Raw genomic sequence first — 18,270 nt, 5'->3', positions numbered from 1 at the left:
ACAGAGTGGGGAGCAGAACAGGCAGATCAACGAAGTACACTGCTGAGGGGAGCAGCGGGCGGGTCAGGAGAGGTCTGCCAGCCATGTGGTCACCTCCGGGGCAGGTGGGAATCGGACTCATGCGGAAGTAGCTTTAGCTTCTTAGTGCTGTGCTTTAACCCGCTGCACAACCAGGGAGGGCTGTATCTTATTATGTTTTAAATGTTTTAAGTACTTTTTAGGAAACTATTTGCTGGACTTCTGTACCAACTCTGAACTCTCATCAGCTTGTCATGTCTTAATTACATGATTCCTCAAACACACTGAGATTCTGGAGAAAAGAGAAAATATAATAATCCGGAGCTACATAATTGTGGGTCCCGTTTAATTGAATGTCAGAGAAAGAACATGTAACATCAGAGCAAACAATTTTGAAACAGAGATCCTAAACAACTGGGACACCAGGGAGGAAGACAATTATCTTCAAATTTCATCCACTCAAATGAGGTATCCACTCATTCTTTAGAGACACATCAGTCAGTCCTGCAACCTTACTTCAAATCATCACCTCAGACAACATAGAGGAGCAGGTTAGATGATTTTTTGGGGAGTTGAAATTTATCTGAGACTATTAGTCAGGTAAAAAAAGCCTTATGGCTTTTTTTATGGACCCCCATGGGGTCCTCCCAGGCAGAGCAGTGGCTTAAAGTGCAGCACTACTAAGCTAGCCATAGCCGCTCCAGCACAAGTTCAATCCTGGGCCACGCAGGTGACCCACATGGCACAATAGAACGCTCCTGTCTCACCTACTGCTCCCTTCAGAAGTGAACTTCATCAATCTGCTTGTTCTACTCCCCACTCTATCTCTAGTGAACCCTCTCAGCTCTGAATCCTCCAATGAATGCCCCTGAACCCCAGCAGCTCTGTATACATAAATAAATACATCTTTAAAAAAGAAAAAAAAGCCAGAAGTGCCCCTTAGAGGGACCATCTTCTGAACTGATGGTTGCTCAGGTGTAGAAACTCTTCCATTCACTACCAGAGCTTAGCTAGAAAGGCTCATGGAAAATAGCTGATCAGGACACTTGTGAGTCAAGCAGACACCTCAGAGAGGTGTTCAAAAGATTCTGCTCACAAGGCCTCTGTGAGGACAAGAGAAAAAAATTAAAAAAAACAACAAAACTACAAGGGACGTGTGGCCATAGGACAGGAACTGAGGGCCATTCATGAAAGGTCATCTAGAGAGCACATGGCCAGTGTCCAGGAAATGCCACATCAAAAGTCCCTACTTACTGAGGAGTGAGTCTGCGTCTTATCCAGCTTCTGGATGTTTCACTACAGGGAGTATTCAATAACCAAGAGGAAGCTACAATACCACCTGCTAAGTAAAAAGACTTCTCTTGCTGCCTTCTCCTTGCAAGTTCCAATTCCCAGTTCTAATATGGTTTCTCAGTGCCTTGACCTCCTCACCCCCAATGGTTTTATCCTCTTCTCTATGTCAGGCCAGTATCATGGTTACACCCTAGAACTTGCTTTTATCACTAACCATACAATCTGCTACATCTCACATTCAAACAGTATTCCCTTCTTCTGACTCATTCCTGGAATATTCTGACCCCAGTTATTACTGAACTGCAAAGCCTGACTCTACCATATTCTCACTGCCCATCACTGCTTCCCACTTTCTCTCACCTCCCTTCTTGCCTATCTAGATTCCATTCTCCATCACTAAGAACTGCTCCCTTTTTATACCACTGCAACTCACCTGTCTGCTTTAATAATGGGCTTTACTGGGCACTTAAAACTTCTGACCATCCAGTCCTGTATTTATCCACTCTCACATTCCACCTCTGGAGAATTCTCATTTGAACAAATAATATTCACTATTAATAAAGCCTACTGTGAAACTCCTCTCTTGCTTTGTCTTCCTTTCTCTTTTCCCATTTACCATAGGAATCCACACCAACTAGGCTTTTGTCTACACCTTTGACCAAAATATCTTCTGTTAAAGTCAATAGGGACTTTATAAATGTCAAATCCAGTGGCAACTTAAAAATGATATTAATTGGTATCACTGGAGATAAAGACCCTTAAAAAGATAAAAAATACAGTGGTGTCTTTAAAAGAGATTAATATTCCTAATGTTGGTTCAGCTAAAGACTAGACAAACTGTGTTAATTTAGTGGAATATAATTTGTACAGATAACACGTACATCAAAGAAAATCTCTAATACTAGTAAAATGTGGAATGTTAACATAATACATTAAATATACATTTTAACATAAAACCTTCAGAAATGTGACCTGTTAGTGTATTTTTGAGGTCACTGAAATTCTCATAAATCACATCACTTAATTTATGAATCAAAATTGGTCAGTATGTACAACCTCACTGGCATAGACACTAAGTTAAACTGTATAACAATTTCAGTGTGCAGTAAAAAAACAATGACTTTTGTTCTAGTCAGTTCCTTTGGCTGCATCTCTGCTTCTGATGAACTAAAGGAAGCACAAGGGAGAGCTATGCCAGAATGAATAATGCTGTGATACCTGGACAAGAAGGCCACATGGCAAAATGTTCTTGCAACAGCAGAATTCTTTAACGGTTTGTAAAAGAAATGTTTCTTGACATAAAAGAAGTAACTTATGAGTGGAGAGCATGTAAGTATAAAATGTTGGAGTTAAACAATTTTTAATACATTCTTCAAAATCCCCCATTTTTTTTTAATAAAGAAAATCTCTTGTGCCCAGAGTAGCTGAGTCATTTCCAAAAAAAAGTGGGAACTAGGGAAGTTTGTGCAGTCTTCGACTCTGCATTTTCTTCTGAAACAGCTATATTCTGATGACAACTGAATTAATATAAACAATCCCAGAATCTCAAAACTGCATATTTAAGCTGCTTATTTAATATCTTTGCTTAGAACTATGATAGCTAATATAGTATAAACTTAAAATAGTTCAAAAACAACCTTTATCCTAACCCACTCTAATGCACTGATTGACTACTTTTTTCTCTTTTGAAGGGCATTACTTAACTGCACAAATCAAAAATCTACAATTTATCCTTGTTTCTCTTCTCAGTCATCATTTTCATAAATATCTTCAAACTTAGTACTTACAAGTGAAGCTTTAGCACTCTATCTACATGCCTGGTAACTGCCACTTTTTCATCATCTCTGAATTATAATGTTTATTTTTGAAGTTTCACAAACTACAAAGGAGACTGATGGATCTCCCAGAGCTGGTATTATATAATACAAATACATAAAGGAGAGGAGTGAACCTATGCTTATTTTATTTTAGGTATCTGATGAAAGCTGTTTTTGTTTAGTCAAATTTGCCAGATGGAAACATTAGCAATTAACATCAGCAAAAATATAATCTAAAATCAAAAGTTACAGAAAGCCTGCCTGCTTTTGGCTTATTTCAGAGTTCTTTTGTTTTAAAGTTATATATATATATTTTTTGTACATTTATGACTGTTTACTAGGAAATTCAGTATTAAGATTATGTTGTGTTCTCTGCATTTTTGGATGTGACCATTACAAAGATGGTATGAACTAACCCTTTTCTAATTTGTACTGTTGCTGAGCAGCCCCAGATGCAGGGAGGAGCTGTCTGCTTACTCTCAGTGGGGTAGCAGAGTCTCTCTTTGGTTGAACATCTGGAGGTGATCCCCCAGCAACGTCGAACCGATGCCTTGCTGGATAGCAAACACAAGACAAAACATCTGTGTGACAGATAAATGTGCGAGCCTGTGTGAATCTAGGCTGAGGCCCCATCTGTAAAACACACCGTGTGTCATTCTTCTGACACCAGGTGAGTTACTTTGGTGGGGAACCCAGCTGAGATGAAGAAGATGATGATTGTGCAGCTCTTCCCTCCCCTTTTATCTGTTCTCTCACTCATCCGTCAGGGTGTCTCTGTATTCTCCATGCTACTGTGCAGCGACTGTGTTGAACACTAAGAATGTTGTGGGCAGTCTATGGCCATTCTGCATTTGTTAAACAACTTAAACACCCTCATCCAGATATTCTGTAGGCTAGATAGCTTGATAATTTATGAAAATTTCTGAGTACTTTAAGTATGACAATGTAAGTCTTTATGATCTGATCAGTCTCTGCTAGGATTATGACTATAGTAAATCCATAATGTCAATAGTTTATATTCCATGTTAATCAAAATATATTCTACTTGCAAATGATAGAAAATTCTTTAAATAACATTTAAAGGCTATGTTGCTAATCTTTATAAATTAATCCATTATGCTCATCTCAGCAAAAGTTACATTGTATGGTAGGTGTCTAGAAGTCAATATAAGTGTAAAGTACTTTGGAATAAACTCTCAATTGTTTTGATATTTCCCCACAGAAATCCTTAATATCTCCACAAATATATTCAGATATGGGATGTCAACTAAGAACAGAACATAAAAAGAATAAATCTGCTTTTGATAGACATTTGAATTTCTGAAATTGTCAACAAATTATTAAGCACAAATGTTTGAATGTGATTATTAAATTATGCAAAATGACCTTCAACCTAACTCATCACTTTCTTATTTTGTCTCAGAATTTGAGACAGATTTTACTTAGAGAGAAAGCAGTAGCACAAGTTTTTCATTTCTTCTTTAAATAAATGCAAAATTCTTCATTTAGAAAATAAAACTTTTCCTTTATACCCCAAGATAACTAAATTTTTAAATAATGATGAAATTCTATCTCAATTCAGAAATAGATTAAACATATACCAACTGTTTTCAAAAACAACATGGTGAGCTTAGGGAGTTTTCAAAATGAGGTCCACCTACAGAAGAACTTTCCCTCATACCAAAATATTCCATGTCATTTAGTTTCTGTGCAATTAGAGAAATGGCCAGAGGAAACACAATTAAATAAAAAGACATGTTTGCTATATACTGATCCTTTATAATAAGTCTAAATACTGGCTATTCATAAAAGCATAAGCCTAACCTTAAAATTGTCCTTCCTTATCAATACTGGGTATAAAATTAATCTCGGGAGCATGTGAATTCTAAATAAAAACTTGCTTATCTTTAGATCTCTAAATGAGTGCCCAAAATTATGCCTGCAATTAATATCTCCTTCCTATTTCAGTAGCTTAAGTGTTTGCTTTTATAAAGTATGTTGAATAATTTCCCCTGTTAGCTAGTTCAAGAAAGTTATCAACTTACTCTTTCATTTATTCAATATTTTTTATTGAGCATTTACTACATGCCGGGTCTTGAAAGAGAGTGGTCAGTGAGACAAGATCCAGCCTTTCAGTTACTCACAAAACAAGCAACTGAAGAGTTGAATTTGATGTGATGGGAGTGTTTCTAATTTGGGCAATCAGGAGAGTACAACCCCCCCCCCCACCACTCCCTGAAGAGCTGAGACCACTCTACCAAGACTGAGTCATGAGAAGACCTGGGGGTTGAACATTCCATACAAAACTGTGGCTAGCACAACTAGAGAAGGAATGAGATTCCCGACAGACTGGACAGAAGACCAATGTGGCTGGAGTTCATCAAATAAGGGAACAGAATAGGAGCTGAGGTCCATGAGAGGGCAAGAGCCAGACCATTACAGTCTTGTAGGTCATGGAAATGTTTGGATTTTATCCTACAAACAATAAGTAACAACTAGAGATTTGTAAGCAAGCTCTGATATGATCTGATCTACATTTGTAAGTGATCATTCTGACAACTATGTAAGATTTGATATAGGTGGCAAAAGTGGAAACAGGAAGTTTGACCTTCAGAATATAAAACCCTCAGCAAGAGAGCATAATGAGAAATAGTATAGGATGTATTTAGCTGGAACAAAACTACTTTTCCTAAAGCAAATGTGCAATATAATGTCTATTATATTACATAGTAGGGTTTTTCTATGATAATCTCCTTTCTGATCTTCAGTTGATAGTATACATTCTTTCAAAGTTTTCTTACTTGCTACTAGTGGGTTTTCTTACTAGTGAGTATATTCATGGAAACAAAAGGCATTCTTATTATTTTTGATAATCCTTGGTGATTTTGAGCTGATTTTCAAAGGCAACAAAACAATCCTTTGACTTACAAAAATCTCCCTTTCTCCTCATCAGTCACTCCCTTTCTTTGGTAAATTGGAGAACAGAGCTCTCTCTCTCTCTTTTTAAAAGGTTTATTTACTTATGCATACAGAACTCGGGTATAGGTCAAAGGTGCAGGGGCGATGAGAGGATTCACCAGAGACAGAGTGGGGGGCAGAACAGGCAGGTCAACGAAGTACACTGCTGAGGAGAGCAGCCAGCTGGTCAGGAGAAGTCGGTTGCGCCATGGGGGTCACCTCAGGGGCAGGTGGGAATCGAACTCATGCTTAAGTGGCTTAGCTTTAACGTGCTGTACCACTAGGGAGGGCCCAGAGCTCACCTTTTTAAAAATAGATAATCAAGAGTTGGCCACAAACAGTAGTTGCCACACTGAGGTACAGTGTGACCAGACATTTTAGCTTTTCAGAAATGCCAGAAATTCAGATTTGTATTTTAAATTATTCTATTATTAAAGGTCGGCCAATAATTGAAATGCTGTTTTGGACATTAGGCAGACCAACTCAAACTCGATGCATACAGTTGTTAGTCAGGTCATTGTCTTTGTTATTGTTATTCATGGCACTACATCTTTTGATGAATTGAAGCCATTCCTTGTGGAATGTCTTCTGCTCAGTATGTGTCTGAGTTTTTCCTCATTAGATGAAGGTTAAATATTTTTGACAAGAACAGTACATATGTTATGTCTTGCAGTTCTTATCACACCATAACACGAACAGGTCTTCCTGCTAATTAGTACAGTAAAGCTCTTCATTTATTTTGTGTTTATGTGTAAATTTTTATTTTGTAATAATTATAGATTCATTTTTTAAAAAGGACATTAGGCAAAGCAAAGACAGCATTTTAATGGAATGTAACAGTCCATGAGATCTCTGAAAATAATCCCTTATGCCCCTTCTTGCATGAACATTTTATGGTTTGAATCATAGGCTTGATGTCTGAATGCTCTTAAAATATATGATCCTTCCTATATGTGATTTGCTTCACATGCCCTATATGGTCAACAATTCAACAACTCTGCCAGGGGCTAGAAGTAGGGATAGGGAATGACTACAAAGGAGTCAGCACAAGAGAGATTTGGAAGTTGAGGGAATTGTTCTATATCTTGATTGTGGTAATTACATGACATATGAATTTGTCAAAACTCATTCAACTGTAAAACAAAAGGAAAAAAAAAATCTGTGCAAACTACACCTCAACAGAAAACTTAGCTTACTCTAATAGTGTTCCAGAGAGAACACAAGATCTGCTTCATGATGAATATATAAAAAGATGCAAGAGAGTTGGAACAAAATTTGATGGTTTGTTTTACAACAAAGAAACTTGGTGTAATAGTGTGGCAAGTGGGAAATGTATGTCTCAGAAATATTCTATCACTAACAAACCACCATTTTCATGAACAGAAAATAGAGCTAGTAGTGCCACATAATAATAAAAACACTATATTCAATTTTATTGGTGCTGCCATGTGTACACTTTTAGTACATCCTCTTTTGTAATCCTCACTATAAACTTCAAACTGTGCAAAAGAGAATTACTGGGCAAAAAGATTTAGCACTTTAACCCAAGTTAGGAAGCTAAATAAATGATTGTGCAGGGCACCAGAAATTTCTCTTGGAAGAACTATCAAACATTCCAGAGTTTGTGATTAATATGAGTGACGCATATTGTGAACTACTAGAATCAACTTTGATTAGAATAATCTGTTTGCAAGGCCATGAGCCATTAAAAGGAAATGCCATGTCTTCTTTCTTTTCATGTTCATCATGTAACCTATGGGACATCATCAATTACTGCACATTAGGGAATTATTTTTAAGTGAATTTTTACTGTTGTTTGGAACAATGAAGTTGATAGCAAGAGATTGATGATATATTTAGGAAGGTAGTATAAGATTGGATGTACTTCTGCTTGAAGAAATGGGAATACTGTAGACTATACAAAATTTCTTGCTCACTATAATATCTCAGATTTCATAAATATTCTGAGAAAAATCAGAAAGGTGCAGGGGGGAAATACCCTAAAATCAGAACTTACAAGCAACTACAAGCAACTACATCTGCAACAAAGAGACTGCTACACACTGGTGGTTTTCATGTACACAAATCACTTAGTTATATTAAAAATTCCTTAGTAAAACTTAATTATTTCATTCTGCCAAATGAAACTATTTGTCAAGGTTGGGAAACAACCAAATTATTTAGCTTTCCTCTCCCTTTGAACTGTCTGGAATCAACATCAGTCAAAATACTCAGATGGTTTAATTCCCGAGATATTTTTCTTTCCCCTACTTTCTTACCTCATAGTCATGTCCAACTATTGTTTTTCTCATTCAATAAAAGCGTCTTTGACTAGATTAACAGTGCAGAGTGAAAAGGAAAGGTGGAGGTCCTTTCCTTAGTCTTTAAGTCATGAAAGCAGCACTGGGAACATTCGTGAATGTTACACATTAATCCACTGCAATGGTCATTTAGTTTCTTTTCCAAACACAGGATTTCATCACATCTAATAATAAAGCAACAATCATTTTATGTGTATTATAAGCCATCAACTTGTAATTATATAGTGAAATGCTTCTATATGAATTCTCTGTGATGATGTAAACTGGTCTTGTAGCATAAGTGGTTTTTATGAAGCCTACTATATACCTACACAGATCTATTTACATTGGTCTAATCATGTAGAAATAGCATCTATTTAAGGGTAAAGTTAGAATTTCTTTTATAAACCTCTATAGATAGATAAATAATCGAGGAGGCTTTTTACTGTTATAAAATTAAGACTGCCTTTCAATGCTTGCTAAAGTTCTTAGACATACTATCCATCTAATGGGCAAAATGTAATCCTAAATTGGTGATTAAAGACTCTGTATGGAAACAAGCTGTCAAATGGATACAGAGAAATTAAACTTGACAACAGTAATGCCTACTTTCCTAAATGAAAGCCCAGTTCAAGTTTCTATGCATCCATTTCTCAAAACTTAAAGCAATGCATTTTCCAACCACTCATACATGAGATGCCAATATTTGCATTTCAGTTGAACTGAAGAAATCAGTAGACTTTCATCTGTAAGCTTGCTCAGAACTCTTCTGAGAAGATGTCTGCCCAATCTTAACAAAAATGGCAATACTACATAAAAGAAAGCAATGAGATGTGGCTTGGCTGCGGTTGGTGCTGTAGTGAATTCAGTGCATTCACACCGCACCCCTGCAAAGTCTTATAATCAAACAGTTCACCCACCAGGTCCATGTAAAAGACTTCCCAGAAAGTAACTGGATGGAGAGCAATGATTGGAAAGCTGGAAAGCAGGATTTCTTCATCCTGGCAAATTCAAAATACTACTAACTAAATAAATAAGGTGGACTTGCTTTGTGATTTGTCTTTGAAATTTATTTTTAACTCTAAGTTTTCTACCTTTAGTAAAAATAAAACTAGGAAAATCTTGTTTCCTGTTGGGTAATCAAAATCAAACTGAAATCATAAGCATGGTTATGGAAAGACAACTTCACCTTTATCAGAATTCCAGATTTCAACCACTAAGCCTATCATTATAGTCAACTTACTTAAAGCCCCTGAAAGTTAACTTTCTTGATATAAAAAAGTGAGTTGCTAAGGTTGAGAAAATAATATACACAAGAACTCAACCCTGGTATCCTAGTTCATAATAAGTAAAGAGAGTTGATATGATTTAGAATCTCCTATCCCCATGGTACCTATAAAGTACACAGCACATTAAAGACAGAAGGAAAAAAAATATAAGAAATAAACACAGTGAACAAAGCAAAAATTGGTACCCAATTTCCATGTAATTATCCTTAAATATTTAACCTTCCCACAAGGACAGGATTATGTTTATTAAAATGAGAGTAATATGAAGTTTACCTGTTGTTTGATAATATGAAGTATGACTTTAAACAATGTAAACTTTTTTCGAATACACATGTCTATATAATTGCTGTTGTTCAAGTTACTCACTCTGGAAAAATACACACTTTACTCAATATTGCACAAAAAAGTTCCATTTTACAACTACCTTCAGGGCCACTTTTTTTATAAGGAAAAAAATAACACACACACATATGCCTGCTCTGTTTGTATGAGACCACAGGCATGAAAGAATATAGTCCCTGGGGTTGCAGTGGATGGATGATCAGGGACAAGGAGTGAGTATGAATCATGAGGGCTTGTGGAGAGTAACGTTTATGTTAGAGAATTGTTTAAAGAAAAAGAAGACAATAGATACTACTTAAACAAAGAATCAAATTCCTTTCCCAAAACTAGTGAAAGCTCTCCATTTCCTCCAACTCAGCATCTGAGCATAAATATATTCATGCCTTGCCTGTCAAGACATAATATCTACCTGTTTTAATAAGAGCAAGACAGGACATCTGCTTGCCCTCCCCTTTACTAGTCTTGTCATAGATATATTTTTATTATGATAAAAGAGCATTCATGTCAAAATGCTTAAGTATCATAGTAATAAATATATAATAAATACTTATATCTGGAGTGAACCTTGACATATAGAAGGTATCATCTAGTGATTTATGTGGAGGTTTTTTTTAACTGTTGGCTGATACCCAGTCACAGGAATTCATAAGATATTTATCACATACCATATTAGAAGAAAGAGAAGACAAAAAGAAAAGTAGGTAAAAAATGTATAAAAAGGATGCAGTAACTCAGAGCGGTAACTTAACAAGTCTCAAGTCTTTCTCAAAAAAAAAAAAAATTCCTTCCTCATGTCCCCTATCCTAACTAACACACTGTATTACTGTTTACTTGAATATTTCACTTCCCTGCACTGCACGCTGTAAGGTCCTAGAAAGCATTGTTGTTTTCTTAGTATCTATAATAGTGTCTGGCTGGAAGGATAGAAAATGAGTTGCTCAATAGGCACATGCATAAATAAGCATTTAATTCAAGTAAGTACTGAGTGAAATATATATATATATATATATATATATATATACATTTTTAATTCTTAAGCTTTCTTAAAATGCTGCCCGTATATGGACTTAATAGAATGGATCAGAAAAATAGGTATTAGAAAAAGGCATTTGAATTCTACTTAAAATAGGAACTTAGATAGAAAACAAATACTATACTACTAATACCATAACAGAAATATTTCAAAGAATAATATGGTGTGGAGAACAGAGTTTTATATTAAACTATGTCACAACAAAAATGCCTAAGGATACTTTGGAAATTTTGGTATATCATTAGAGTTGCTATGACTCAAGATCTGATCTATTAATTAGGCAGAATGCTTTTTCACGGCCCTCCCTGGTGGCACAGTGGGTTAAAGCACAGCACAAAGAAGCTTAAATCACTTCCGCATAAGTTCGATTCCCACCTGCCCTGGAAGTGATTCAGATGGCGAAAATTTCTATACTTTTATTTTTTAATTTTCTATATTATACTTATGGGGGAAATCTATTTTATAAACCATTTATTTTTTCTTATCATTAAAACAAAAGATACTGGAAAAAGCAGTTGTCTTCTATTGGTATTTATAAAAAATTTTTGAGAATCATCATTTATGGAAGCACCATATATTAGCAATAGAAAACTGTTTAATTCTTTTCTTAATTTGTTTATTGTTTCAAAAAAATCAAAAGAAAAAATGTAAGGCTATGATTTTCTTACTAAATTTCTCAAAATACTTTCAATGAAAAGAGTAACCAAAATAATAAATCATTCTTACAGATTTTCCACTCACTTTTCAAGCATTTTCCATTATTTACTGGTAGGCATAGCAAATAATATATAAACCCATATCAGGGATATTTCCATTTAAATTAGTAAGCATTCGTACCATAGTCTTATAAGGCAAATAACTCTTACCATACAAATTTCTCATGTAACTGTTATTAAAATATCAGGTAACATCAAGTTAATTACCAAGTATGGCTAATAACATTTATGCTATTGAGCTACAGTAAGCATGAATGAATGCTTTCATGAATGCATTCAAGTAGTAGCAAGATATGAGAAAGTCTCCTATCTTTACAGGAAACCTTTACATCAATCATTGTAGAAACTGTTCTGAAAAGTATAGTGTTGCTTCCAATTCTTCTAAAGTTAATTGGCAATAAATATTGTGAGCTTATATTTTCTACTATAATAAATATCTCAAGGATAGAGATCACATTTTTATGATGCCATCTGTTAGACTCCATTTGAATAATAGCATTAATAACTGTTCATTCATGATCATGGGGAAAATGGCAGTTTTGTGGTTATTTCTCATATATTATTATACAGAAACCTGTTAATTTTTGGCATCTAAGCATCTAAGTTATAACCATCACCTAATAAGAGGAGGGTTTCATCACTTTCTAGAAAAGGGTGAGCAGTAGTAGTAATTCATCTCTTGATGGTTCTATTATGAATATTTTAGAATAAGGCTGAAGTTCAAAATTTTCTCTGAGATTCTACTCTGTCCCCTCAGACAATGGAGGGCAGGTGAAATATTTTCAAAATCTGGAGAATACCCAATGTGCTTATGCCATTTTGATTAAACATATGGAATACATACTTGGAGAAAAGCCAACAGGAGACCTGCTTGAGTAATCTAAACACCCAAGCTGAGAGGGGTTAATATATAAAGATCAGCTTTGTACTTTGAAGTTTTCTGGACTTCATTTTACCTAATTAAGACAAGATTTAATAATCAAACCACTGTACAAACATGTACCTAAAAGTATAGGTTTGTTTCTAATTTTGGGACGAATTCTTAACAGATCCTAAGAATCAGCTCCACATGGAGAAAGACTATGATAAGATTTGCTTTACTCATTGCTAAAATGCAAATGACTGCTTTTCATCTTAGTTTCATCTTTCTTCCATGTGACTGAGGTTAGTATCCGCCTGTCAAAAGCTCAAGTGTAATAATAAAATATATAGATTCTGATATTAGCATATGATCTGAGTCTGAAACAGTGGCAACCCAGGTCATAAAAAATGTACTTTAAAATATGCTTAAAGGTATTTTTATGAATCATTTCTAGACCACAATTTCAAAGGGGTCAATTTACCTACAGTAGTATATACACATCCACATATTTCTAAGAACTAGAACTAAGGAATAGAAAGTATATCGACAATCCAATATTAATTTTTTTATAAACAAACCTAATCCAGATCACATAAGAATAATGTTTTAACAGTATGCAAATTTTTCTTTACAAATGGTAAGAAGCTTTTCAAGAATACCTGTTAGTTTTAAGTGCTGATAGACCACAAAAAAACAATTTTATTTCTATCATATCAGAAATATATGCAGAGTCACAGTCATGCCAACAAGTATTGCACCACTATACAAGAAGAAGCTGGTTTTCTTCGGATGAGACTGATTTGATTAATTTAGAGAACTTCTGTAGCTATAAAATAGTCATTTATCTGATGATACAGAGTCTGCAATAGAAGGATACTGCAGTCACTCCACCCACCCAGTGTCAGACATGCACACATCAGCTCTGAAAGCAGCAAAGGGTGGGGTTAGAAGATTTCTGCTCATCATATGATCTTCAACCTATGTTGCCCTCATGGCTCTGCCTTGTTAAAGTGGAGGGCAAAAAGAAGAAAAAAACTCTAGCCCCACTTGCCATAAGGTGAGCACATGATAAAAATGTATCTTTTAAATTGCTTTTAAAATGATGACAGACTTTTACCCAAGAAGTGGTATTGTTCATATCACAGTAAATCAAGCATTTAAAAAATAAGGCAATTTTAACTAATTTATGTGTAAACAGGTCATCGTTGCTCATATATCATGTGAAAGACACTTGTAGATGGCCCATTATCAAAGAAAAACACAAAGAATCCTGATATTCAGGATCTTAACATTTTCTAAGAATAATTAACTCTATTAATAACCAGATTCTGCTTTGTAAATCTACGATATCAGAGATATTGCTTACAAATTCATTGAAAATGTTACTGGTCTGCCTGATATCCCTATACTGTTTTTGTTATTTTTTTAATGACTATTTTTGTGTGGTTGTATCAGCAGGAGAACTAAGGATGTGGACTGATGTCGACAGTTGGTGTCTAGACACAAGAAGTCTGCCAGATTGAGATTACCACAAGTTTCTGAGAAACTACTTCAAACATGGTTTGGAATGAAGTGTGGCATACTACGAAAGAAAGAAAAAACATAAAGTGTATACCTACAAGTTGCTGAAAAATACTTCATTACCTAACCTTGTCATTATTTCCTACCCGTGAAAGTCTTTTCTGCAATACAAAAAAAAAAATCTTTTGTATGTGTGCCTGTATGTACTTACGTATTAAAGTAGGTACACAATCACAGCAGACCTTGCTAATATGTAATCATGTACAGATTTCTCATGAATAAAATGACAGTGTCTCAGAACCCTGACTACAGATTACAATGAAACTTGCCATTCGACTGATGGAGACCAACTTTCTCTATTATCTGTGTAAAGCAGTGAAAAAACCACCAATTTCCACACTAGGGAGAGACATTTTGACAGGGCTTGGAACTTACTTTGTTCATGTGGATCTGCTGTTGGTATTGTTTCTGCTTCTCCAAAAACTGCTGGTGTTGCTGCTGAATGACCAACTGAGCCAATGTGCTCTGAGGCAAAGGTGCAGACTGGGTTCGATTCAGGGGTCTGTGACGGGGTAATTTGTGAGGACCTCTAATGCCAGGTGAAATTCTCTCTTTTGTTGCCAAAGGAGACTGAGGATGTAAGGGAACTCCACCTGGGTCAAAAAAAAAAAAAGTATATACATACATACATACACACATACATACATTTACATATACACACACACACATATATATACATACATACATATATACACATACACACACACAAAGTTCTGTTTAAGAAAGGGCAAGAAATCACAGGAAACAGTTATATAGGACACAGAAAACAGTTATATCAGTACTTCTGAAAAATACTGATACCACTGGGCAAACACCAGAAGAAAGTTAAACTGGGTGTGCAGGAAGGCAAAAGTGCCAACACAATGGACAGTAGGTTTCTGACCAATGACTGACCAGTAGTACCCTCTGGTATGTATGAAAGTTAAATGAAGTGAAGGATTTTTCCCCCTCCCCCCTCAAGAGTAAATAGAATACTAGCCTTTCCTGTTATAAATCTTTCCTAGGGTCTTAAGTGAAAGAGATATTACAATGGATCTGCTAAAATAAAAGCCCTAAAGTGGCTTGCAAATGGTGCCAATATTAATTACCAGTCACAAGAAGTTTTTGCTGTCGCATCTGTTCTTTCAGTAATAAATGCTGCAGGAGAGCCTGGTGGCTGCTGTTGGGCTTTCCTTCTAAAGCAACATGTGGATGGCTTGAAGATGCCGAGATGCTGCCACCATATTGCCCAGGCAAAGGGACACTTTGTCTGAGCGTCTGGGTCTCACACTTCTGTTTTTCTTTAAGTGAATTTGAAGCCTGTTTCAAGAAATCAAGAATATATTAAATCATTTTTGCTCCATGTGGGTTTGGGTCTGTATATCATCAGATTCGTTTCTTTTTCTATAACTTTTACTTGCTCCCACCTCCCTCCCCTACATCCTCCATCTTCTCTAGTGACTGAATAGGAAAAAGGACAACAGTGTGGCTTTTAAATTAATTGCATTAACAAAGGAGAAATAAAAATAGAGTTGCACACTGGAGACAGTTTACAACTGGTCATCATCACTGAGATTTGAAAGTTTTTTTATTTTTTTTTAAATGTTAAGAATGATGCTTCCGGGTCCTCCCTGGTGGAGAAGCGGGTCTAAAGCACAGCACTAAGAAGCTAAAAGCCACTTTAGCTTGAATTCGATCCCCGCCCTGGAGGTGATCCACATGGCGCAGCAGACCTCTCCTGACGCGCCTGCTGCTCCCCTCAGCAGTGTATCCCTCAGTAGAACTGCTCTGCTCCCCGTTCTGTCTCTGGTGAATCTTCTCATTGCCCCTGTACCTCTGGCCTGTACCCCAGTTCTACTATATGCATAAATAAACAAATATTAAAAAGAAGCTTCTAAAATATTGTAATGCAGTGCTTAAATATAAGATGTGTTTGAAAGCTAAAATTCATTCAAATTGCTAATATGAATTCAGTCTGTCTCTCTATGTCTTTTATTAAATTAACAGAGCTGTACATTTCCAGTATTTAATTTTTTAAATACAATTCTTGAGATAACACATAGAAGGGCTGTATAAAATACACAGGAATTTGATTTAAACATGTATTTTACATTAATTCATAACAGATCCCCATAACAGATCCTCCAAATATTGAAAATGACACTCTAGATGCTTTTGCTTAATAAAACAAAATACAAGTGAAATTAGATATCAAATAAAATACTATTAAGAACTTGAAATGTATGACAACACAGTAATATGGCAATAATAATTATATCACCAGTAGTAATAATGAATTATCCTACTCAAAGAATTTAATGAATGGTGGTAATGTTGGTATTACAAAAGCAGAAGTCTTAACACCTCAGAATTATGTGGCATGTTTCTTTTCAAAACTCATGTTTCATCTTTCAAATTGCTGTGCACCAGGGAAGCAAGGCAATTTTCAGTGATGGAGAAGTTGAAGGACAAAGAGGAAAATGGTTTGTCTTAGTCACATTGCAAGTCAATGCAATGTTTAACCTAGAAGTGATTCCTTCTTCTGGCTTTTCTTCCTTAAAAATTTCCCACTATTCAGTGGGGAAGTGGAATATTAGAGATCTTTTTTGCCAAAGCAATGCAAAACTTGAAAAATTAATTGTGATGGCCTCATCTACACCAAAATGGGAGCACATAAAATGAAATTTCTATCCAAACCACATCGGTTTATTCATCCAATGGTACCAAATTGTATTGCCATTGAAACATTAAATGGTCTGGTCCTTTGGAAAAGAATTCTCCCTGACCACATGAAAAGTGGAATGTTTGTGTTAGCTGGTAAGAGTGACTTAGAATATTTGAAAAAGAGTGGAATAATACTAAAATGACTATTTGTATGCCATAAGATCATTGTGTGTTAGTATTTGCTTATCGTTGGAAGAAATTGGGATAGAAGAAAAAGATTTTAGTAAATAAACATTTGAAATATTGTCCATGTATATTTATGTTTAGTTTTACCCTTACTTCCTTTTTTTTCCCACTAGAACTAATATTTTACAAATGCTTCATGTGGAATTTCAGGAATATAGCTACATTTAGTATTTTGAAGCCTTTATTTTTCAAATCCCTGATATAAAACAACATCCAAATTTTGATTTCTCCTCACTGGTCTAAGAATACTGTATCAAATGAAATATCACTATATACTATTAAAAATTCCAAATACAGGCCCTTCCTGGTGGCGCAGCAGGTTAAAGCACAACACTGAGAAGCTAAAGCCACTTCTGCATGAGTTCGAATCCTGCCTGCCCTCGAGGTGACCACATGGGGTGGCAGCCTCTCCTGACCCGCCCGCTGCTCCCCTCAGCAGTGTACTTCATCGATCTGCCTGTTCTGCTCCCCACTCTGTCTCTGGTGAAGCCTCTTTCTTGCCACCCCTGAGCCTCTGGCCTGTGCCCTAGTTCTGTATGTACAAATAAATAAATCTTAAAAAAAATTCCAAATATAGTGAGATAACTCTCAAATTGATTTTATAATATGTATTGACCACAAAAGTAAATTTTATTATTAAAAATGTCACTACAGATTGCTTTCACATAAATTATCATAGCATCTACAGGTCTTATATTTGGAAAAGAAATCAATTACAAAACAGACAACTCTATAATTTTCTGACTTGGGGGTACCCTAAAGGAAAGGAATTTGATATGCTGAACTCAATGAAAGATTTGCTGCAAAGGCTGGCAAAACTGTTGACAAAAGACCAAATTTCCCTTTACACTTAAAGTATCACATCACCCCTGCATAGGTACAATTTAATTTACTAATATTTAATGATGGATTATTCTAGGATGAATTTAAAAATCTTTTAGGAAATATGTACAACATACTTATTGATATCTTCTGTTAGTAAGACAGTTTACCTCCAAAACATGTATTTTCAATTGTCTGGACTTCTGAAAAACTGATACAATGAATCTACTGAGGATAGCTCTTAGAGAGCTTTTCCAGATAGGTACTTTAGAGTCAGTAACTTAAATTGAAATAAAGTCATTCACAAAATAAATTCTATAAACATATGCTGCTATGTCTTACAAACTGCA

The 18,270-nt window shown here is 35.4% G+C and overlaps 1 protein-coding gene across 4 annotated transcripts in view; it reads right to left on the bottom strand.

Annotated features, from left to right (window-relative positions):
- Positions 1–18,270, bottom strand: part of HDAC9 (histone deacetylase 9) — a 458,777-nt gene that overhangs the window by 299,112 nt on the left and 141,395 nt on the right. For all 4 annotated transcript variants that reach the window (XM_004676745.1, XM_004676748.1, XM_012720959.1 and 1 more), the window contains 2 exons: positions 15,298–15,508; positions 14,585–14,802 (listed from right to left, as the gene is read on the bottom strand). In XM_004676745.1, coding sequence (XP_004676802.1) covers positions 14,585–14,802; positions 15,298–15,508 — 429 coding nt within the window. The remainder of the gene's footprint in view (positions 1–14,584; positions 14,803–15,297; positions 15,509–18,270) is intronic.

Source organism: Condylura cristata, unplaced genomic scaffold, assembly GCF_000260355.1.
Source record: "Condylura cristata isolate star-nosed mole 26May11 unplaced genomic scaffold, ConCri1.0 scaffold00005, whole genome shotgun sequence".
Classification (NCBI taxonomy): Eukaryota; Metazoa; Chordata; class Mammalia; order Eulipotyphla; family Talpidae; genus Condylura; species Condylura cristata.
The sequence above is the reverse complement of the archived record's forward strand: the minus strand, read 5'-3'. Positions and strand labels throughout refer to the sequence as shown.